General features: G+C 55.3%; 1 protein-coding gene across 2 annotated transcripts in view; it reads left to right on the forward strand.

Annotated features, from left to right (window-relative positions):
- The window catches only part of SORCS2 (sortilin related VPS10 domain containing receptor 2), a 489,434-nt gene that overhangs the window by 173,911 nt on the left and 291,130 nt on the right, over positions 1 to 24,393 (forward strand). For both annotated transcript variants that reach the window (XM_042251675.2, XM_027971238.3), the window contains exon 2: positions 10,688 to 10,755. In XM_042251675.2, the coding sequence (XP_042107609.1) occupies positions 10,688 to 10,755 (68 nt within the window). The remainder of the gene's footprint in view (positions 1 to 10,687; positions 10,756 to 24,393) is intronic.

A 24,393-nucleotide genomic window follows, 5' to 3' on the forward strand; every position in this document is an offset into this window, starting at 1 on the left:
GCGGGCATGGGAGCCTGGGGAGGGCTTTCTGTTTTAGAACCAGTATCAGCAATTTCCACCCCCCTCCAAGAGATTCCCCGGGCGCATTTTATGTCGAGAGAAGGTGGCCCAGCAACATCACAGTTTCTCCAATTATCCTTTATTACCATAAATAGATCTGAAAAACACCAGCTCTTCCAGGTAGTAGAAACGCCGAGCATCATTTTGAAGAGTGACGGCCAGGAGGGGGAAGAAAGTCCTGTAATTTCATTAAAAACTTTACTTCGAGTGACTGTTAAAAAGGAGGGATGAGTGAAATTAAAATTCAATCAGGTCATGAGCAATGGAGGGTAAATAATATTTTTAAAGGACAGCTGAGGTGGAAACGTCGATGAAGACCCACCTATTAAAATACACTTTATCCCTCAAACAGATTTGATGTAAAAACGCCGTTTTCCACAGATCAGTAATGTTCCTCCATTTATTTTCTGCTGACTGATTTTGATTTATAGGGATTCTTTCAAAGCTTAGTTCTCAACTCTATTTTTTCAAACACTGGGCTGCGTGCCTGTGAAGGCGGCTGATTGATGGAGGGGTTGAGCAGGCGCTCACTTGCTCTCTGTTAAGGCCCAGCCCAAACTGGGAGCCCAGCACCTCCCAAGGGGAACTGGCGGCTGGGAGTGAGCAGGGGTCCCCAGGGAGCTGGTCAGCTGTGCAGAGCCTCTCAAGGGCCCCTGCTGTCTGGGACCGGCTCTCCAGTCAGTGTTTGAAGGGGCACCTGGAGCAGTGGGAGGGGTCCCTAACTGTGGAGTCAGGCAGCCCCCGGTGGAGATCCCAGCCCTGCCCATTCCCAGCCATCACCTCCTACAAGTTGAGCCTCAGTGTCCCCATCTGGAAGGTGGGCGAGTGCCTGGGGTGCCTGATCAGTGTCCTGGCGTGGCCTTAGCAAAGCACCACAAACAGAGTGGTTAAATAGCAGAGATTTATTCTCCCAGGGTCTGGAGACTGGAAACGCAAAGTCAAGGGGTTGGCAGGGCTGGTCCCTTCCCAAGCTGTTGAGAGTCTGCCCCAGGCCCTTCCCCCAGCTTCTGGGGGCTGCTGGCCATTCTTGGGGTTTCTTGGCTGGTAGATGCCTCCGCAGGCTCCAGGGGGACATCCTTTGTGGGGGCTGTATCTAACCCACCATGTCCTGGCTCTGTGGGGGCTCAGAGCAGGAGGCAGGCAAAAGGTGCCTGAAGTCTTCCCAAACAGACGTGCCTGGGAGGAGCTCCTGGGAGGAGTTAGGATGTTCCCAGCAGGGAGAGGAGGATGGGGCAGGACATGGGCACTTAGGAACAGCAAGCTGAAGGCTGAGTGCAGCAGGGTGGGATCAAGAGAAAGGGTGAGGGGCGGGGCCTGTTGAAGTGGGCGGGGCCTGTTCAGGTAGGCGGGGTCTCTTCCAGGTGGGCAGCTGTCTGTCCTGCCTGATTGGCATGTGCTGTCCACCTGTGTGTTCACTTGCTCATTCATTCCCGAACCGTGGCGAATGCTGCCACAAAGGCGGGGCTGGAGACCTGGCCCCGGCTCCGGATGCTCTGGGGGTCAGCCTGTCTGTGTGGTGGCTTTGAGGCATTACGAATAAATCAGCTTTAATATAGCCTTTTGTTTGGACGAGGGCTCTCAGAGGAGTAGTGAAATACTGACATGCCGCGATCTGAAACTGGAACCGTAAAACACCCAGTGCAAAGTCAGTGGAGAGCCTACTGGGGACTGGGCCAGGTCGCAGTGGGCTCGCGGTGGGCTAGGGTGGGATGGGTGCCCCGACCCTGAGCCCAGCCTGGTGCCCAGGGCCTGACCCTCCAAGGTTGAGGAAAGCCCATAAGTGGGGAGAATCTGTCAGCTGTCAGGCAGCACTGGGGTCCGTGAGCCCGGGGCTCCACTGCCAGTTACGCTCTTTAGCTCCAGGATAGCTCTGAGCCTGCTTTACCAGGCCCCTCCAGGGGCCAAAGCTCAGGATGGGAGTTCGATTACAGCAGGAAGCGTGCTTTGGTGTCCTCCAGCCCCACACTGGCGAGTTCAACCAGGATGCACTGGGCAAAGGGCCTTTCTTCCAGCCAGACTCCCAGAGGCCTCAGGGTTGTGTTCTCAAGTCAGGGCAGCCTCCCCTGGTGTGCCCCGACGTGCGTACCTGGAAAATGGGGACAGAGTGGTTCTCGGCAACCAGGGCCCCTGGGAGGATTAAACGAGCTGACATCTAGGAAGTGCTCAGCGTGGGGCCCAGTAGAGTAAATCCGTCTGCTTTTCATGCAATAAGATGATCGGGAGGAGGTTTTCCTGGCCCGGTGCGCTTGCTGCTGCCGTGCTGGACTCTGTGGGCTGGAAGCGAGTCTCGATCACACCTGCTGTCCAGGAGGGCCGGGCAGCTGCGTCGGGAAATGGGTTCAGGTGAACAGTGTGCCTCGGCAGACGACTGCACTTCAGCTGCCAGTGTGGACACCGCAGGGCCCTGGAGAAGCCCCCCAGGGACCCGACCCTCGGGCGCCTGCCTCTTGCTGTCTCTTCCAGGGAGAAGGGGCTATGGCCGCTGGTGGGTGGGGTCACGGGTTCAAGGCCACGGCTCCTGTGAGCTGTTCTCTTCCTCGCCTCCGACGTCCTCTTTTACTTCTTGCATCCCCGGCCCTGGCTGGTCCCCACGTGCTGGGGACCCCTGAGCCAGGCCTGCCCGTCACGCAGAGGGGCCCCACCGTGGCTGCTGCTATGACGGCGTTTTTATGGGCCTTGGTCTCCAACACGGGGCCGGTTGGAGAGCGGGATGGAGGGTGGCCGCAGGCTCAGCCGTGTCTCCAGGCGCCCTCGGGGTGCGGGGAGGTGGGAGCTTGCGTAGTCTCCGTCTGTTTACTTCTGCATGCATCTGGCTGGTGTGTCTCCCAAGTCTTACTCTCTTTTTATTATTTAAAAATAACAAGAAGTTACAGAAATAGTGCCGAGACCCATGTTCGCTTCACCTGGCTTCCTCTGATGACATTGCTCTGTGAGCCGGCAGAACCGGGAAAGTGGAACCTGAGCTCCTTTGCAGAGAATCCTGCCTTCGGGTTGAAGCTGGTGCCCAGATCCAAACTGCTGTGTCTGCCGTGTTTGGCCAACATCCTCTGTGTACATCTGTGTCCTTCCTCCTAGGAGGGAGAGGAACCAGTGTCCTCCCACCCAGAGTCCCACGAAACCTCCCGCCCCCTCCCCAAGCCTCCAAAAGGCCGTCCTTGGATTGCCTTGTTGTCTTGGCAGAAGCTTCTGAACAAGGGGCTTCTGTAGGGTCACCTGGCTTCTGCATCCACAGAGAGCAGTGATCGCCCCTTCCCAGGGCCGCCCCCCTCCCCTCCAACCTCCTCTGCCCCTGGAAGCACCAGCTGCTCTCTCCCTGCTTTCCCTAAGCTTGGGGGAGTGGGTAGGGAGGAGAGATCGCTCAGATACCAGGGAGATGAAGTGAGGTCCTACTTGGGACTTGCTGGGTGGCCTCTGATCTCTATTCCTGTGACCAAGACAGAATGGCTGAATGGGGTCAGAGCTCTGTGACCTCAGAGAGGGATCCTCTTTGGGGCTGGGTGTCTCAGAGCATGGCGAGGCGTCACCAAGGGCCTGGGCATCACCTTCGTTGCTGAGGAGGGAAGGCACAGTCCACTGGCCAGCCCCCCTCGATTGAGTCAGTGGGGTGCCAGGCCCTTCACCCGTGTCATCGCCGCGCTTTGTCATCACAGCCGCTGGGAGGCGTGTGGCCTTTGTCCTCCAGGGTTGCGGGCAAGGAAGTGGCACTAGAGCAGGGTGGGGCAAGGCGCAGCCACGTAGGTTCACCCACGGGCTGTGCACCTTCCCCTGCCACGGGTCTCACCCTGGTGCTGGGCTTCAGGGCGGAGCAGATGGTGAGGGGATGGGGCTCAGCCCCAAAACATTGTGCTTGAGCTCACGCTCGCTGTCGGAAAATCTGATGTAATCAAATCGGCAGCCTCGTCTGGAGACATCCAGAAGGCTTCCTGGAGGAGGTGGCAGCTATGCTGGCCCAGTAGGTGGAGAGGTCAGGGGTCTGGGCCAGGGGATAAAGGAGGATGGGCACAGAGGCGGCAGAGGAGCCTACGGTGGTGAGTGGATGGGTCTGACTGTTCACTGACTTATTTAACAAGCTTCTCACGGATATTTCCTTGTCATCTACACTAACACGTACGATGCTTCCCTGGAGGCTCAGACGGTAAAGAATCTGCCTGCAAAACAGGAGACCCAGGTTTGATCCCTGGGTTGGGAAGATCCCCTGGAGAAGAAAATGGCTTCCCTCTCCAGTATTCTTGCCTGGAGGATTTCATGGACAGAGGAGCTTGGTGGGCTGCAATCCAGGGGGTCTCAAAGAGTCAGATGCAACTGAGTATCTAATACTTTCACTTTCACATCATAGCAACTCACCTACACTGCCAGACACAGTGCTTCTCAGGAGCATCGCTAAACATGTGCTACCCAGACCGTGAGATGCAAAACAATGTTTCACAGAGAAGGCCCATGCCACCTCCCATCCCACCCCAGCCCTGAATCTGATGCTTGCTGGAGCCCCATTTGCCCCAAACTTTAAACCTAACCCTCACCCTAAACCTCACACAAACTCTAACTTGAGTCCCAGCTCTAACCCTGGCCCTAACCCAGCTCACTGTGGACCCGCTAGCCTCATTCCATCTCTGCTCCAGCCCTGGGAGCCGACACAGCGTCTGTGTCACAGATGAGGAAACCGAGCCCCCGAGAGCACAAGGCTCCTCAATTGTGGAACCAGGATTCAGACCAGACCCCTCGGGCTCTGGGAACACGGTTGTCCCCTTGTGAAGTCCTCTGGGCTCTGCAGAGGAGCCTGGAGCCGGGGGGCCCCAGGCACTGAATCCAGAGGCAGGGCGTGGCAGTTGGGGACCCAGGCTCTCTGCTCTGCAGAGGTTTCTGCTGGAGGAAGATGTCTGGTGCCATCGGCAGCCTTGACAAGTGCTTTAATGGCCCGGTTGGGAGTGAGAACCTCCAGGGGGCTCCTGGAGCATGTGGGGAGTTCCCCAGCATGGAGAGTCCAGGAGGGCTTCATGGAGGAGGGAGAGAGGGCAGAGCAGGTGAGCCTCCTGGGGTCGCGGCAGTGAATGAGGACACCCATGCAGTCTGGGGTGTCTACTGGGAAGCGCTGAGCTCTGCCAAGGCCCGACTCTGGAGAACTAGCACCCACACCACATGGCTTTCTGAGCCTGACGAATCTTCACCCTTCCCCTCCAGGGCCTTTAGCAGAGAGAAACAGGATTCCTTTCCGTGGTAAATAAACGTGGAATCGATTTCTCTTAACAGAGTTGACTTCTTTGGGCAGATGCATCTTGGCGAAGGCGTCCACTGCTGAGCCCACGGCCTTCCTTTGGGGTAGGGTGTGAGCCATCCGGCTGCCTTGTGGTCAGCAGGAAGCCCCTTCCTCTTCAGCTCGGGCTGGTGAGAACTCCCCAGGAGGCTGTTCTAGGAGCCATGGGCTCGGCCTCAGGCCAGTGGGTCTGGTTCTAGTTCCACCGTCTCCCGAGTGTGCCTCTGGGAGTGGCCACTGCCCCTCCCACCTCCACTTCCCATGCGAAGTGGGAACCAGGGGCCCATTTACAGGGCTGTTGGGGGAAACAGTGTGAGAACATGCGTTCTCTCCTGGCCGCCTGTGTGCAAGCTTTCGGGGAGAAGACTGGTGCTTTTGAGGGGCAGGGGTCCGCGCCTGCCCCCGTATCGCCATTCACACTCATGTCTGGTTGAGGGCTGGGGACCATCCGGGTGAGGACCTCCTTCAGGTTTCCGTCACTTGGTCCGACGCCCTCTCTGCCCCCGAGGGAGCAGGACTGCCTCAGGGTGCAGGCAGCCCTGCTCAGTTACGAAGGGGTTTGTCAGCGTGCTTCACTGGAAGCAGTGATTAAGCACCAGCTGAAAGCTTTCATCAGGGTCTAATCTTTGCCCGCCATGTGCGCCAGCCCCACCAGCATGAGAACGAGCATTTATTTTCCATGTTTTGAAGGTAGGAGGGAGAAAGACTATGACCAGATATGAGGGTTCATCAGAGGTGAGGTGCCCTGCAGTGGCCCTGCAGCCCGAGCTCACACACACACACACACACACACACACACACACACGCGCACGCATGCCCCTGATGTGTGGAGACGGAATCGCTGACCCGAGCTCACACACACACACACACACACACACACACACACACACGTGCACGCATGCCCCTGATGTGTGGAGACGGAATCGCTGACCCGAGCTCACACACACACACACACACACACACACACACGTGCGCGCATGCCCCTGATGTGTGGAGACGGAATCGCTGACCCGAGCTCACACACACACACACACACACACACACGTGCACGCATGCCCCTGATGTGTGGAGACGGAATCGCTGACCCAAGCTCACACACACACACACACACACACACACACACACACACGTGCACGCATGCCCCTGATGTGTGGAGACGGAATCGCTGACCCAAGCTCACACACACACACACACACACACACACACACGTGCGCGCATGCCCCTGATGTGTGGAGGTGGAGTGGCTGACAGGCCAATGGTTCAGAGGGCTGCAGATAGTAAAGGGTCCCCAGTGGAGATCACCCCTCTCCTCCTGTCAGCCCTCCCCCTCCCCCAAGGCCACCCTGTAGAAAGTCCCTTCTGCCCCCTCTAGTGCGTCACCATGCGTCTTTAAGCAGAAATGAGTATCGACCATTATCCTCTCTCCCTTTTTTAATGGCAGTAAAATTCAAGGAACAGAAAACCTACCATCGGAACCGTGCTACAGAGTTCGGCTCAGGGGGTCCGCCTCTCCCGTTCTGAACACAGAAGGGACACGGCACTGCTCCTTCCCTGCTCCACTCACTGAGCTGGCCTCCTGGCGGGGAGGGGGAGGGCGTGTCCTTTCTGCAGTCTCCATGGTGCGTCTTTGCTCTTGGACGCCGCCCCATGTCCCTGTGGGCAGCTGCGTCCCGGCGAGCCGGCCAGGCCTGTGGGTGGGTCTGCAAGGAGCTTCTAGTCTCCAGCTGCTATAAACGGCTTGCGGGCATTTGCTCGGGACACCATCAGTTCATGTGCACGGGGACATCCATGGAAGAGCTCCCTAAGCGGGAGTGCCGGGCCGCGGGGCGATGGGCTGTGACTGCCTGCTGTCGTGTTCCCGCTGCAGTGTGTCCCGGGGCCCGGAAAGAGCTCCGTCGTGAGCCCGTCCTGCCCACGTCTCTCCCGTCTGTCCTGGTCTAGCCTGTGCCTCCCTGGGCTGGCATCCTTCTAAGTGCAGGGAGCGAGTGAGGCACCAGGGCCCACCAGGGCTGGCCCAGGAGTACGTCTTAACCCTCGAGACGTGGGCCCAAGAACAGCTCTGCTATTGGGTGAGGCATTGGCTGAGTCCTACGTTATCCCCGCGGACGGAGGGGGATGCTGGGCTCAGGGAGGCCAAAGGCCGAGGTGACATGAAGCAGCTCTAAGGCTCGAGGCAGGGAGGTGCCCACAGGCCTCCCAGAAGGTCAGCCAGCAAGCTGCTGTCCTGCAGACGCAGCCTAGCCAGGCCAAGGCCACAGCCCCGTGTCCTCCAGGAGGTCACCCCGACATCCCCTTCTTTAGCACCCGCTGTAGGGCAGCCTTCTTGCCCAGCGCACGGAGCCCACCAGGACCCAAGTCCCATCTGTACCTGAGGTTGGGCGCCTTGTTTACATTGAATTAGGCTGCGTCCACGATCCTCTGGGGCCCCCAGGGTGGTCTCCTGAAAACAGAATACGGATCTCTTATGAAACTGTTGCAGTTTCCAATTCACTGTGAATGTTCAGGTGATTTTATTTTTTTTCCGGTCAGTGATATCAAAATGCCTCCCTCCTGTGTTTTGATCAACAGCCCCTTCCCCTAGGAACTGGGATTCCCTGTTGACTCAGATAGTAAAGCGTCTGCCTGCAATGCAGAAGACCGAAGTTAGATCCCTGGGTCGGGAAGATCCCCTGGAGAAGGGAATGGCAACCCACTCCAGTGTTCTTGCCTGGAGAATCCCATGGGCGGAGGAACCTGGCAGGCTGTAGTCCATGGGGTTGCAAGGATTGGACACGACTGAGAGACTACACTTTTCTTTTCTTTCTTTTTTCCCCTGGGAACTAATGCTTGCCTGCGTGCATGCTCAATTACTCAGCTGTGTCCGACTCTTTGGGACCCCATGGACTGTAGCGCACCAGGCTCCTCCATCCATGGGATTTTCCAGGCAAGAACACTGGAGTGGGTTGCCACTTGCTCCTCCAGGGGATAGACTCAGAGACTGAGGGACATGGAGCTTGAAGGGTCTGCCCCCAGAGCAGAGGGGTCTTCCCACTGCCAACTGCAGAATCAGGGGTGTCAGCTGGGGCTGTCCGGCTCTCCTCAGGTGCCAGGCTGATCAGCTGGGCAGTTCCTTGGGTCCACCCCGAGACAGGCACAACCTGGGTCCTGGCCTCGGACCTCTATTCTCCTCCTACTTCGTGGGTCAGCGTGGTGCCTGGCAGGTGAGTCTACGCCCCAGCAGGGAGAGGGGTGGTATGCTCTTGATGGGAGAGTGGCTTGTGAGCAGGCGGCCAGGGCATCTCCTCTGCCTGGCTTCGCCGCCTTTGTCGTCGTCACTTTGGAAAATGCCATCTATATTTCTGCCAATGAGCGGTTTGAGTGCTTGCTTTACAGCAGGCTCTGTACCCAGCGCTGGGACATAAAACAAGGCACAGCCCCCACCTCCCTCAAAGGCTCATGACTCAGGGTGGTGACAGACCTGTGGGCTGTGCTGGCGGAATGGGAAGCGCAGGGTCTGAAGGACTTTGGAGGAGACAGTGAATCCAGGGGAGGAGCCTGGGGGACTTCCTGGAGGTGGTGTCAGTTAGTCTGCGATCTGAATACTGAGTAGGATTTAACTCAGGTATTAGAGGTGGGGGGTGGGGTGAGAGGAAGAGGGTCCCACAGTGAGGACCAGCTTGTGCAAAGGCCGGAGCTTAGAATGAAGGGGGTGGGCATGAGTCGGGAATCTCACTCAGAGGGAGTGGGAGGGGGTGCCCCTTGGTGATGGCCCACTGTGGCAGGACAGAGTCCACACCGGCAGAAGTTACCAGGAGATTGAGCTCGGCGCACAGAGGGGCCTGAGCACCAGGCCAGGCGCTGAGCTCCCCACCGCCCAGGTGTGCAAGAGCCCACATGGCAGCTGCTCTCCAAGGATGCGAGGCTGACAATTCTGCCCTGGATGGGGCCAGATTAAACAGACTTTGAGGTCCCTTCCAGCTGTCACGCTCCCGCTTCTTGAAATCCCCTCTGGGAACAGCAAGACGATAAAATATAAATCAATAGGTTAAAAATACGCTTGTCTCCTGCACGTCCAGGGCCTGTCACTCTGCTGCCTTCCCCGATCTTCAGAGGATCCTGCTTGACTCGGGCGGCCCAAGAGCCCAGCAGGAGAAAATCGCTTTGTTCCCGAGCAAGGCAGGCCGATCGCGCCTCCATTGACAAGACCTCGGGTTTTTTTTTTTAATCATCGCTGTCTCTAAAATGCACACTGTCCCATTTCACTTGACATCTCCTCCTTATATCTTCCCTGCTTTAATCACCAGGGAAAGAAAGATCAACCAGACTGTGGCAGTGACTACACCCCCAAGACGGAGAGCAGAAAAGCCCTGCTCCCCAGAAGGCACCAAACTTGGGTTTGGTGTGTGGTGACCCCAAATTAACCAGGCTGACCGCTCTGCTGGGACCCCGGGGGCTGGCCCCGCTTCACCTCCTGGGGTTCCCATGGCAACGGGGATGTTAGGAGCCGCTAATAGGGTCTGGCAGTGAGTGAAATGAAATTTGATGTATGTGGAAATGCAGAGGCTTGTGAAGTAATTGGGGAGAGGGGGCCCCTTTCTCGCCCGGCAGGTGAATGAAATCCCGTTCCCTTGCTGTTCATACATTCTGGCGGGGTCGGGGGGTGGGTGGGGAACTTTTGGCTGCTTATGTGCATTTATTTTCATTTTTATAAACAGTCGTGTTTCCTGCACAGGCCTGTAATGAAGACGCTTTGTTAAGTTAGGGCTCAGTGTGTGTGGTGAACAGTTTAGCACCAAAAACAAAAATCATGTGTGCCTTTGATGATTCGTGCCCACCTCCTCCCCAGCCGCCACGCCCCCCCCCCCCCCCCAGGTCCCAGCTGTCCCCACCCGCCTTCCCAACCCGCTGTCATCGGCTCTGCCGTTGGCCTCTGCTCTGGGGAACCTTAATGACAGCATGTGCTTTGGGGCTGCCCCACCCTTGCCTGCAGCCCCCAGCTGCTGTTTCTGGCCACCTTCTTGTTCTCGAAGGCATGGATGGGGACAAAGCCCCTCTTACAAAGCCTCACCCGATACATTCCTGCTCACTGGGACCACCTCCTCCTCGGCTCCCTGGGGCTACAGTCTGGGGCTGAGCTGGGGAGATTCCTGCTGAGTGGCAGCTACTGCTGGATGGACCTCACGGGCGTGGGATGTTCCCAGTGTCACGGTGAAGCACAGAGCGACTTTTTGGAGCAGAAACCAGCATAGGGTCTGAGTGCTCTGGGGCTTGGCGGCTGGGGCTCATGGGAAGAGCCCCCCTCCACCCCATCCTGGGTAGGGGAGGGTCATCATACCCCGCCCTGTTGAGAACCCTGAAAGCCCCTGATCTCTGCCTTTATCTCTGTTGCCATCACAGGTGATCTTGATCCTGACCAAGTATTACCACGCAGACATGGGGAAGGTTCTGGAAAGTTCTCTGTGGCGGTAAGTCAGCCCGAGGGCGGGCCTCATCTCCTCCTGTACCTGCGCGTCTCCAGGCTGGGGCTGGGATCCTGGGGCCGGGCTGGAGCAGCCCCCTCCCGTTGGCAGCCTCTCGACTTCCCTTCCGCTGGAAAATGCGTGTAGGAGAAGGTGAAGGCCAATTAGGAGTCCCGTCAGCGGCGCACGCAGGGCTGGGCACAGACAGGCGTCGGAAGGCGTCTTTCTTTCTCCCCTTTGTGTCTGTGCTCCTTTCCCCTTGCTGTCGTCCTTCCCGGGGGGAGGAGGGGGGAGGGGGGCTGCCTTGTGAATTCAGGTCAGTGCACAATTTCCTCTGCTTGTGCTCTGAGCTTCCGACACAGCGCCCGGAGTCCCCCCAGACACGCCGATTAGCCTCACGGTCCGGGGGTCTTTCTTTCTCTCTGGCTCAGTCCAAGAGCTTGGAAAATAAAGAACCCACCACTGCCGATGGGCGCTATCTGTCTATGTGAAATGTGAATTCAGTCCAAGAGGTAGGCTGCCTCTTTGATGGTTTCAGGGAGGTGGGCGAGGAGGAGGCCTGGAGATGTCATCTGGGTTATGGTCGGCTTTGCATTTGTGTCTGCGGCACGGCAAGCCACTCGCACGTTCTTGCCTGGAGAATCCCAGGGACAGCGGAGGCACAGAGTGGGACTGAAGTGACTTAGCACGCAAGCTCCCTGGAAGGGGAAGGAAAGGTCCCAGCGTCTCGGGCTGGGGTTTCAGTGCATTTCTCAGGCGAGGACGCTATGTCCTGCGGGCATCACTCGACATTTTCACTTTCTCTGCATGTTGAACCGTTTTGCTTTCCAAGACATGTTTCTCAAGTAATAATTAATTCTTTCTTTTTTCTACTTGAAATCTATTAAAAACACAGGAACCTGCTGACCAGGACTCCTGACATGCATGTCGCCACCTTGAGTTGATTTCCTGTTGGCCTTTGGCTTTGCTTTTAGTGAAGGGGCCTCATAATTGCTTCCTAGTTGGTTCTCACCGAGGTGTTGCCCTGATGCTCCTGCAAGTTGCTGAAATGAGCTCTGAGTTGGCTGTGTCCTTTGCCAGATGAGGAGCAGGGTGGCCTTGTGCGGGTGTGGTCGCCCTGGTGCGAATGTGGGGAGTGGGCAGCTTTGCGTTTTCCTTCCCTTTTCCCGCAGAAGTGCCTTTCTGAGCCAGTGCCTTTCAGCCCCAGACTTGCCTCCCAGACTCGCCAGCCTGCTTTCCAATTCCATGCCAGCCTCAAGATAAGGCGCCTGCCACAGATGCTTTGAGGACCAGGACCCCCACTTCTTTATGTGTTGGGACGTTTCAGTCTCATGCCTTGAAGCACCTCATTCAGCAAGGAGCCTGCTTTCAGAAATGCTCCTCTGGGGCTAGATAAGGCTGTTTGTTCATTGTTTGGGATGAAAGCAGAGAGTGGCGTGAGTTTTAAAGCTCCAATGAAATCTCATTGGTTGCCCTTTGAAGGTCCGCATTTGGGGACTGGTTTCGGGGCCAGGCTCCTTGAGAAGGGCCGGCTCCTGGAGGGTTCCCCCCTGCCAGGTGGATGGTCCAAGGACAGGTCCCCTTGGCTGCAAAGTAGAGAGAGGCACGTGTCCTCTCTAGCTCCAAGCAGAGTCCTTCTACTAAGTTAACTCAGTCTGCAGCCCCTGCCTGTCAGCCCAGGTCTCCATGAATGTTTGTTAATCCCCTGGAATGTGGGAGCCGGTTCTGTCTGCTCCTGCAGCATCTACACAAGCCAGGACAGAAGAGCTGAGGTTATTGTGAGTGTGGCTTGAGTAGCCAGCAGTCCTTCCTGGTATCATTGTGCTGCTTCCCAGAGTTGCTGGGCGGAGTTAAAATTTGTGGCAAGGCTTTGTGGGGGCTTCGTTGGGGTGGAAATGACCTTGGCTAGCCCTCCATTGTGGCCTCAAGACTCAGAATTCTTCATATACAGATAGGGAAACCAGGCTGTTACCAAACAGGGTTCCTGGCCTCCTTAATCTTTGGAAGGACTGATGCTGAAGCTGAAGCTCCAATACTTTGGCCGCCTGATGTGAAGAACTCATTGGAAAAGACCCTGATGCTGGGAAAGACTGAAGGCAGGAGAAGGGGGCAGCAGAGGATGAGATGGTTGGATGGCATCATCGACTCAATGGACATGAGTTTGAGCAAACTCTGGGAGATAGTAAAGGGCAGGGAAGCCTGGTGTGCTGCAGTCCATGGGGATATGACTCAGCGACTGAATTCAAGAGGCCAGACTACACATTCAGGCAAGGCTTTACTGGGGTCCCTGCTGCAGCAGGAGGGAGTGAGACCAAGTAACAGGTTTCTTTGCTTGCTCCCTGTGGGGGGCCAAGCTGGTTCCTTAATGGAGTGAGGGCAGGGGTGTGTCCGAGGGTCGGGCAGGAGGGCTGGCTTAGGTGGTTTGCCCACCTGTTGGTGATGTTGAGTGCAGAGGTCAGGCGCAGTACCCTGTTTTGCTCCTGAAAACCTCTTTTTACTCCTGGCTTTTCAGACATGGCTTCCCTGGTTGAATCCACCTGCAATGCAGGAGATGCGGGTTCAATCCCTGGGTTGGGAAAATCCCCTGGAGAAGGAAATGGCAGCCCCACTCCAGTACTCTTGCCTAGAGAATTCCAGGACAGAGGAGCCTGGTGGGCTACAGTCCACGGAGTCACAAAGAGTCTGGATAGGACTGAGCGACTAAAGAACAACATGGCTTCAGACGTGGCAGCTGGGGTTTTGGTCTTTGTGAATCTTGTCCAGAACTTGCTCCAACGGTGCATGCACGCAGCAGTTTTTAGTCCCTTATATCTCTTTGTATTTTATTGCTCGAGGAGACGTTTGTCCAGGTGAAAGCTCTGCCGCAAAGGGTTTCCAGTCCCAACCTGTCTCAAGGAAGACAAACCACCCACCTCAGAGAGTCTCCACAGGGAGCTCTTTTTCCTCTCAAGAGCTGCTGTCTCCTTGCCTGTAAAGTGGAAACATCCCTGGATGGGAAATCGTGAAGACCGAGGGAGACTGCATACGAACCATCCCCAGAACAGCACTCAGTCTAAATTTAGTTTTCCTCCGAAGCAAATCAACAGATTTTAATTTTCCACATTCTTTTCTCATCAGTCTCTAGACTCAGACATTTCCTCTCCTTTATTAAAAATACATGCAGAAGCATCAGTCATTTCCAGAAAGTTCATCCACATCCCCACCTGTCAGGCCTGATTTCTGTGTTTATCTCATCTCTCTTGTGCTGAGACTGCCGTACCGTGAGACGTAGAATCAAGCTGCGCACCTTCTCTCTCTCACACATGCAAGGAGTTTCCCGTTTTTCCGTGTGGTATCACAGACCACGTGATTATTTTTTATGGCTGTGCACTCACCCCTGGGATTTATTTGTTCTAACTCCTAGCCCTGCCTCCCTTGTGGCTCAGATGGTAAAGAATCTCCCTGCAATGCAGGAGACCTGGGCTCCGTCTCTTTGTTGGGATGATCCCCTGGAGAAGGGCATGGCAACCCACTGCAGTATATTCTTGCCTGGAGAATCCCGTGGACAGAGGAGCCTGGTGGGCTGCAGTCCATGGGGTCGCAAAGAGTCGGACATGCCTGAGCGACCAACGCTTTCATGCTGTACACAGAGCTCCTAGGCCTGCTGTGGTCATGAGACATTCCGGCAAGTCGCTTTCCTCTCTGCTTTGTTTCCTGGGAAGCGTCTTCAGTTCAGTCACTCTGTCGTGTCCGACTCTTTGCGACCCCATGAACCGCAGCACGCCAGGCCTCCCTGTCCATCACCAACTCCCAGAGTTCACTGAGACTCACGTCCATCGAGTCAGTGATGCCATCCAGCCTTCTCATCCTCTGTCGTCCCCTTCTGCTTTCCATTTCTGAGCCAGACGGTCTGAGCAGATTCATGGCTAGCACGCGGCAACGCCGAATTCTTTTCCAGGAGGAACGCAACATTCCACGTGGGGCAGCGCCCTGCTTCCTGGTCACCTTTGGGCTGACAGCTTTTCTAGAACTTGCTAACCTGTTGGCCCAGAGGGAGGCAGTGCTGTTTCCATACCCCTAGTGAGGGCGAGTAGTTTCTGGGTTTAATCGCGTTTTCTCTTGAGAGCATCACCTGCTCATATCCCCCATGTTGTGACCGTGCAAGCTTGTTTAGAAGAGGAGAGACTGCCATCGGCCCTTGGTCAGAATGTCACCCGCCCTCTGTCTGCTGTTAAGGGCACACATGGAGGGCGGTTTGGGGTGCTGGTGCCTGGCAAACACGTATTTAGTGCGGTTATTAAAGACACATTTATTGAACGTGCACCCAGACTCCCAAGAATTCTCCGGCGTAATCGTGATAAATGCATTTTTACTCACAGATGTGGTATTTACAGTCTGGAAATGACTCTGAAATCTAAGCTGGATGCAGGTTTAATTGTCCTGTCTTTTGTGGGCCACATGGCGGGAGTGTCTCTCCCTGTTTCCCTGGCTGGTTTTGAGGATCCAGCCCTCTGCCCCTTCCTTCTGTGTGGGCACTGTTCTCTGCTCGGCCTCTCAGCCTGGGGGTTGGGGGGAGCTTGGGAGCCCTTCCCCGAGAAAGCTGCGGATTGGCCTCGGGGGTTGGACAAGCATAGAGCTGGTCCACCTCGCCTCCTGGACCATCCGGAGGTGAATGGTAACTACAGGAGCCGGCTGACCCTGCCCTGGCCTACATGTCCAATCTCTGCAAGTGTCCCTGGACTGCTGGGGCAAAGGACCAAGGTCTAGGGGCTTAAAACCAGAAGAATGTTCTCCCACTATCCTACGGCCCAGGAGTCTGAAATGGAGATGCGGGCAGGGCCATCCTCCCTCTGGAGGCACTGGAGAGGATCCTTCCTCCCTCTTCCAGCTCCTGGGAACTGGGGGCTGGGAGCCGGGGGCCTTCCTAGCGGTCGCATCTCTCCAGTCTCTGCCTCCGTCTTCACGCGGCCTCCTCCATGTCGCTCCTCCATGTGTTCCTTATAAGGACACTTATGATTGGATTTGGGGCCCACCCGGGCGATCCAGGGTGAGCTCATCTCGAACTCTGTAACTTCATTACATCTCCAAAGGCATCGTTCCAAATATGGTCGCACGCAGCCTCAGGGGGTTTGGATGTGAACGGAGGTGCTAGCGGTAAAGAATCCGCCTGCCAGTGCAGGAGACTAAGAGAGAAGGGCTCAGTCCCTGGGTGGGGAAGATCCCCTGGAGGAGGGCACAGCAACCCACTCCGGTGTTCTTGCCTCGAAAATCCCATGGACAGAGGGGCCTGGTGGGCTACAGTCCGTAGTGTGGCAAAGGGCTGGACACGACTGAAGTGCCTAGGCACACACACCTTTCTGATGCCCCCGCTCAGCTCAGGACACATCCGCCATGAAGCTGCGCGGCCCCTGCCCGGATCCGGCCTCCCCGGCGGCTCTCGCAGCGGCACCCTGTGTCCCTGTTCCCTTGGCCACCCTCCCCTCCGGACACCGCGTGCTCGACGGTCCCAGCAGCCCTTCCCAGCTTGCCCCACTGCTGCCCCCCAGACCCCTCTCCTTGTGAGGCCTGAGGCTCGTGGCACACACACACGCCCACGTCTGGTCCTGCCAGCTCGCCCTGGTGGCCACCACGGCCGACACTCATGTATCCTGGCGCCCTGTCCGAGCCCAGGCTGGGGAGCTCCGTGGGCAGGGCCAAAACCTGCAGGGGCAGGCAAGAAGAACATAAGCGCTCACGGGGCACCTAAAGGCCTGGTGTGCAGCTTGTATTTCCTCCTCGACAGACCTGTGACGACGTTGAGGTCAGGATAGACAGTCCTGGAGATACAAATGCTAGGACAAAATGATCCGTACGTAGCCCCCTGGAGAGTGCCCATGCCTGCATCTCTGGGCATCTCTGGGAAGCTGCAGGGCCCAGAGTCTCAAGAGCCCAGGTTTCTTCCAGCCACCCAGGCTAGGGTGCTGAGAGGCCTGTTTGGGGTCTCCAAAGCTGGATCCCAAATGGCCAGTTGGGCTCGGCGGCCTCATAAATGCTCCCAACAAGGTGGACGCAAGCCCTCAAGAGCTGAGCAGCAGCAAATGTGTAGATGGTGAGTCCTTAGCAGGAGGAACATGAAAGTCACTTGAAAAGGTCTTAAAAACTACCACCCTGCCTTGGCAGACGTGGACTCAGCGTGGGAATCTCTCAGAAGTGCCCCAGGGGAGACCAGCCCCAGGAAGGCCGCTCCAGAGCAGGAGTGCTCAGGCTTCCCTGCTCTGTGTGTCCACCAGGTTTCCAGGTGCGGGCCAGGCTGCTGCTCCAGGGACCACACTTTGAGTAGCCGGGGGCTGGGCTGACAAGAGTGAGGCTCAGCATGCCGCTGGCGCCCCCCCTGGGGGGCACCCAGACCAGCTCCCAAGCCCCCCCTGCAGGGACGCTGTGCCCAGCTCCCATCCCGCCCCCTACCCCCTCTTTCACTCTCACCCTCACTCCTCAGTCTCCAGCCCCAGCCTGCTGGCTGAACCTTGACCATTGTGTATAGTCCGTCCCTTCTGTAGAACTTGCATGCTGTGCCCTTGATGTTGACCCTCAGGTACCAGCTCCTCGTGGACATTTCATCTCAGTGTAAACCTCTTTTCCTCAAAGAAGCTGCCCCACTGCTCAGCAAAACGCAGCCCCCCAGGCACTCTACCACATCTCTCCTGAAGGGTGGGGGGTCCCTGCGTATGGTTTGTCCCCTGTATGGTATGGTGCCCCCTTCGACCCCTGGTTGCCAGAACATACACAGGTTGAGGATGGAGACCAGTGGGGTCCGCTGCAATGATCTCCCAATGCCCAGAACCTAGATCAGATCTGGTACAGAAGGTGATGTTGGGCATTGGGTGTGTGGGTGGATGGAGGGAGGGATGGATGGGTATGCAGATGGGTGGATGGGTGGATGGGTATGTGGATGGTTGGGTGGATGGAGGGATGGGTATGCAGATGAGTAGATGGATGGATGGGTATGCAGATGAGTGGATGGGTGGATGGATATACAGATGGGTAGATGAGTGGGTGAATGGATGGATATACAGATGGATGAGTGGATGGGTGGATGGATGGATATATAGATGGGTGGATGGTTGGATGGAGGGATGGGTATACAGATGAGTGGATGGGTGGATGGATATACAGATGGGTGGGTGGATGGGTGGATGGATGGATGGATATACAGATGGGTGGGTGGATGGGTGGATGGATATATAGATGGGTGGATGAGTGGATGGATATATAGATGAGTGGATGAGTGGATGGGTGGATGGATATATAGATGGGTGGATGGGTGGATGGATATATAGATGGGTGGATGAGTGGATGGATATATAGATGGGTGGGTGGGTAGATGAGTGGATGGATATATAGATGGGTGGATGAGTGGACGGATATATAGATGGGTGGATGGGTGGATGGATATACAGATGGGTGGATGGGTGGATGGATATACAGATGGGTGGGTGGATGGGTGGATGGATGGATGGATATACAGGTGGGTGGATGGGTGGATGGATGTACAGATGGGTGGGTGGATGGGTGGATGGATGGATGGATATACAGATGGGTGGGTGGATGGGTGGATGGATATATAGATGGGTGGATGAGTGGATGGATATATAGATGAGTGGATGAGTGGATGGGTGGATGGATATACAGATGGGTGGGTGGATGGGTGGATGGATGGATAGATATATAGGCTGGTGGATGGGTGGATGGATGGATGGATATATAGGCTGGTGGATGGGTGGATGGATGGATGGATATACAGGTGGGTGGATGGGTGGATGGAGGGATGGATATACAGGGTGGTGGATGGGTGGATGGATGGGTGGATGGATATATAGATGGGTGGATGAGTGGATGGATATATAGATGAGTGGATGAGTGGATGAGTGGATGAGTGGATGGATATATAGATGGGTGGATGGGTGGATGGATATATAGATGGGTGGATGGGTGGATGGATATACAGATGGGTGGATGAGTGGATGGATATATAGATGGGTGGGTGGGTAGATGAGTGGATGGATATATAGATGGGTGGGTGGGTAGATGAGTGGATGGATATATAGATGGGTGGGTGGGTAGATGAGTGGATGGATATATAGATGGGTGGGTGGGTAGATGAGTGGATGGATATATAGATGGGTGGATGAGTGGATGGGTGGATGGATATATAGATGGGTAGATGAGTGGATGGATATATAGATGGGTGGATGGGTGGATGGATATACAGATGGGTGGATGGATGGATGGATATATAGATGGGTGGATGGGTGGATGGATATATAGATGGATGGATGAGTGGATGGATATATAGATGGGTGGGTGGGTAGATGAGTGGATGGATATATAGATGGGTGGATGAGTGGATGGATATATAGATGGGTGGATGGGTGGATGGATATATAGATGGGTGGATGGGTGGATGGATATATAGATGGGTGGATGGGTGGATGGATATATAGATGGGTGGATGGGTGGATGGATATACAGATGGATGGATAGATGGATGGAGGGAGGGACAGATGTACAGATAAACATATGACTGTGTGGACAGAGAGACGGATCGACAGATGACGGATGGATGCATGGATGGACGTATGGTGATGTGGTCCTTGGGAAACACTGTCGGGACCAGGAAGACCCTTCAGGCCTCTGAGGCCACCCCAGCAGGTAGGGCGGGAGCCAGGAGCACAGAACTGGCCCCGATGCCATCAGATGTTGTGAGAGGGGCTGGGGGGGTCCTGAGCCAGGGAGAAGGCGGGCCTTGGCTCACGTTCCACGGTCCGCTTCCCTCTGCTGTCGTGTAGCCCCAGCCCACGGCCCTGTTCACACACTGCCTGGACGCTGTGGAGGCCATGCCGGCCCTGCCCTTCCACCCCCACATGTGACCTTGGGCGAGACTTTTAGTCGGGAGACCTCGGGAATACTGGAGTGGGAATACTGGGGTCTCGAGTTTTCTCTGAGTGACTTGGTGGAACCCCACCCTTTTGTTAGGGGTTGTTATTGTTGTTCAGTTGCTCAGTCGTGTCTGACTCTGTGACCCCATGGACTGCAGCACGCCAGGCTCCTCCGTCCTCCACTATCTCCCTGTGTTTGCTCAAACTCATGTCCATTGAGTCGGTGATGCCATCTATCCATGTCATCCTCTGTTGCCCCCTTCTCCTCCTGCCCTCAATCTTTCTAGCATCAGGGTCTTTTCCAATGAGTCAGCTCTTTGAACTGGGTAGAGGGAGGGGGAGGGGGGATTCTCTTCCTCTGTCTTCACTTTAATCCTGAAATCTTGAATGGACACAGTGGGTGTGGAATGCGGTGTGCCAGCTGCCAGCTGTGCGGAGTACCCACGTGCCAGAGACAACCCCATGCTCACCAAATAATCCAAGCGTTTCTCCCTCCCCCGGGCCTCCCGTGTGGTTATTGTGGGGTCACGTCATTTATCTGAACCAGTGGTCCATGACCAGGAATAATGCGGCTTAAGCCACTGAAGTCTGGGGCTTCAGCTGTTACTGCAGCAGAGCGCAGTCTAGCCCAACACGGGCTCCCCGTCTTTTTCTTCCTGGGCTCTCCATCTCTTAAAACCTGGCTACACTCTTCCAGGTTCGGATCCAGAGCAGCTCTCCCCTCCTTCCTTCCACCTCCCCCACGCCCGCCATCCCCGACCCCAGAAGTCATCCCCATGGGGGTGTCCTGCGTTAAGTGCACAGGTTATGTGTCTATCCACAATCAATATGTCCTAGGGTTTAGTGTGATTTACAAATTAGCGCGGATGGCATCGTTCTGCCTTTAGAAACATGACTAATGCTCGCGCCTCGGTTTTGGTCCTTCATCCCTGCAGCCCTGGAAGCCCTGTTAGCTGGCTGAGCCACGCCTTCCCTCTGTGGAGCGCGAGGGTTTCCATCCCCAGGCTCCACTGTCCCCATCTGGGCTGCGGAGTGTGTCCACCCGTGTCTCCACCCTCCCCTTTCCTTTGTTAGTCTCTGCAGAGCAACTCCTGCCCCACGCCTCCGGAATCATCAGACTTTGTATGTCTGCATTCAAGTGGACGTTAGAGCGTAGTTCAGTGTTATCCTATCTTGCAATTACCTGATTTTTCGTGGAATCAAACGTACTTTCTTGTATTGTATCTTATTGACTGTTCGAGGCCCCTCCTCTGGGATTTAGCTGTTGTATTTCGTGTCCATCTTTTTTCTATTGCTAAGTTCCTTCTTCAACCCTGCCTCTCTGCTGCAAATCGCCCAAGTCCTCTCCTGACCCTGAATGTTAAGATGGGTACCCTCTAACTGTGTTCTGAGCTCCTATGATTGTCATTTATCCTTTCCCAACACTCTCTAAGAATGTGTCCTCCCAAGAGTGTTCTTCTAAGTCATGTTTTGAAATATGCGATTTCTAGAAGAGTGTCTCTATAGGCTGGGTTATTCCTCAGCTCCAGTGACAGTGATGCTGTGTAACAAGTCACCCCAAACCCAGTGGCAACAGCAGGCCCCTTCTCACGCCTTGGGGTGACTGGTTTGTTCACTGTAGGCTGGGATGGCTGGACTGCTCCCCCTGAGCTGAGGTTGGCAGGCTCGGCTCTGGTCCATAAGTGTGGGACCCCAGCTGACCGGCCAGAGGCCATCAGGACCCCTTCTTCCCATGCACAGACAGGGGAGTGAGAGAGGCAAGCGCCCCTATAAGCACACTTAAGGCTTCTGTTCACTCGCATTTGCTAAATTCCACTGGCTGATGCAAGTCAAACCCAGCACCAGTGGGGGAGGGGAGGGGAATGAAGGGACTTGTTTGCTCAATGACACACAAAAGCACAACAGGTGCTCATCGATGCTTCCAGAAAATATACGTTGTGTGGCCATAAGCTAGGCAGACATACTCAGGTGGAAGAAACCAGATCAGGCTTCTTCACAGGAGAACACGTCAGTCTGTAACACAGCCATGGGTCTCCAGGAGAAGGTCACGCGGCACTTCTCCAATCCCATCTGATCCCACGAGCTTTCGTTAAAAAAAAGTTGTTTAATTTAAAATTTTATTTTAATTTTTACTTGCTTCAATTAATTTTACTTGTTTAAACGTTTTATGCAGTTTAAGTCTTATTTTGCTCTGGCTCCTCTGAGCGTTTCCTGGGGTTGGTTTTCCAGGGAGCAAGCTTTGGGAAGCGACTGTACAGGCCTTCTTTTCCAGATGAGCTGCCTTTGAGGTTTCCAGATGCATCTGCCTCCCTGCAGCACTACTGGGTGTTGATGCCATTCCATTTCGAGCCAGGTTGGGTTCTATGTTCCTAGGATACCCCTCTCTCTCTCCATTTTTTCATATAGAGAACTTGGGGGTAATGTGTTGAGGACGCAGAGTTTGGGGGATCTGAGCCATCAAGCCGGACGATAACCTCTTGATACACACTAATGTAAACGAGCATCATGGTCCTTTCCTGCGGAGACAGATGATGGCTGGGGACGGGGACGTCCTTCCAGCTGGACCGTCCTGAGGGTGAGGTGGGCAGAGCCAGGCTGAGTGCAGAGAGTTTCGGAAGCCCGCGGGCAGTCCCTGGCATCGAAGCCTGTGTCTTCGGGGCCTTGAATGTCCAGGCAGACAAAGCGCTGCTGTGCTGTTAATGTCCTTACAGGTGGATGTGCTGAGTGTCCACAGGGATCGTTAAACAGGTGGCAAGCCTTGCTGTTTGTGGGTGGGAAGAGCGGGCCTGATTTTAGAGAGAAAGTCTTAGATGGTGATGGGCTGCTGTGTGGCTGACTGCAGGCGTTCCAGGCCTGGTGGTAGGTGCCCCCAGACAGATCCAGATTCCATCTGTCTCTGCACCTTCCCTGCTTTGTGGCACCCCCCACCCCCACCCCGGGCCTTGTCTATACCCTGAGTCTGACAGCGTAGACCTCGCGGTTTGGACGTGAGGATGACAACAGCTCTTGCGTGTGCAACGCGTGGCACCTGGGAGGTGTCAGGGGGGGCTTCCTTCCTCCGTCTCTTCCCCTGATGCATCCGGCTGCCTTTCCACCAGCTATGACTCCCTCCCCCCAGCAGTCTCTGCGTGTTTGCTTAACATCACCATGGAGACCTGAGTTTGATTTAAGCAAGACGCAGACCCGATAGGGATCGAGGGAGGCGCTGACACAGGCGTGTGCCTGCTGTGGTTTTCTCTCTCTCTTTCCCGTGTCCTGCTCCTCTGACCCCGCTGCTGTAGGCCTTCCCCGGGCTCCAGAAGACTTCTCAGGGAAAGAGCAGACCAGAGCGGAAGGCAGACGGGTTCCCGGGTTCAGCAGGACGACCCCGAACGAGCCAGGCGTGGGCTCCGAATTTAGCTTTCTGATGGCTGACCGGGGCACCTGGCTTCCCTCGCGGTGCCGATGAGAGCCCGGCCCGCACAGGCGACCCTGAAACTCGGTGAGCCCACAGCGTGGCTGCCCGGCCCAAACGATCATCTCAGATGCTTTTTTGAGAGACAGGAGACAGATGCCCCGTGGGGAGGGCCAGCCTGTGTGTGCTGAGTGAATGCTCTGATGCTGCTGCCGGCACTTGCACCAGAACCATCTTGTGGGGGCCGCTGACACCGCGGATTCTTCTAGAGTTCTTCCCCCGACCCCACCTTCGTCCATCCGGCGGGGTACCTCCCCACAGGCCTTGGAACAAGCCCCCCACACCCAGGTCTCAGCAGCAGCCTCCTGTCCCCCCACCCCTCTGTGCCCAGAGGTCCCTCCCCTTTCCCGAGCCCTGCACCCCAGCCCCAACCCTGGCTGGGTCAGGCCCCTCCTCTGGGCCCTTGCAGACCCTCCCCATAATCCCTCCTCATCTCTTCTTGGGAACTGAGTTTCCCGTCATCTCAGTATCAGGGGTTTCCTGAGCTGGATTGAAACCCACAAAACACCGCTCCTGGATTCAGTGATACCCACCTCACGTTTCCTTATAACGGGGTGCTCTACAATGCCATTCAGCCATATAAAGGTTTAGTAACATATTAAAGATAGTACTAATAAGGATATTGCTAAATTCCTCTCCAGAAGCTTCTTCTTAAAAATATCTTATTTTTAAAAGCGATAACACATGTTCATCACAGAAATTTTAGAAACTATGGCATCAGCGAACCATAAAAACAATCCCTTGTGTTAAGTCACCTTAGGAGATAACAAATGCTAATGTTTGAGATGAAAATTCTCACCAGTCTTTTTAAGATGCAAACGTATACGCGTTTTATAAACTTTGAATCCCAGTATTAAACATTTTCCTATGTTCCCACATATTCTCAAAACCACTGTTTTTAGCAGCCGTGTAATGTAGCCTCAGATGAAGGAGATATTATTTATTTAGCCAAATCCTCATTTTTAGACATCTGCGTCATTTTCAGTTTTCGCTAACCTAAAGATGTAGAGAAAGCTGTGTTCTTGGCCTCGTACGTTCGTTATTCCACGTTTCTGATTATTTTCTTAGGATGTATTTTAAACAGGGACTTTTTTTCCTGTCTGTTGGATTACAGGGTATCAGGATTCTGCCATGTACTTGAGTGTATGGAGGGTTTGTCTCTGAGGCTGTAACTGATTGTATTGGGGGGCAGAGAAATGAAAGAGCTGTTTAGGTACACAAAAATAAGATAAATATGCCTCCGTTGCTGGCGCGAATATACTTCCAGCTAAAGTAAAGCTTTGGCAGCAATGTGGG

The sequence above is a fragment of the Ovis aries genome, chromosome 6 (assembly GCF_016772045.2).
Source record: "Ovis aries strain OAR_USU_Benz2616 breed Rambouillet chromosome 6, ARS-UI_Ramb_v3.0, whole genome shotgun sequence".
NCBI classification, from domain to species: domain Eukaryota; kingdom Metazoa; phylum Chordata; class Mammalia; order Artiodactyla; family Bovidae; genus Ovis; species Ovis aries.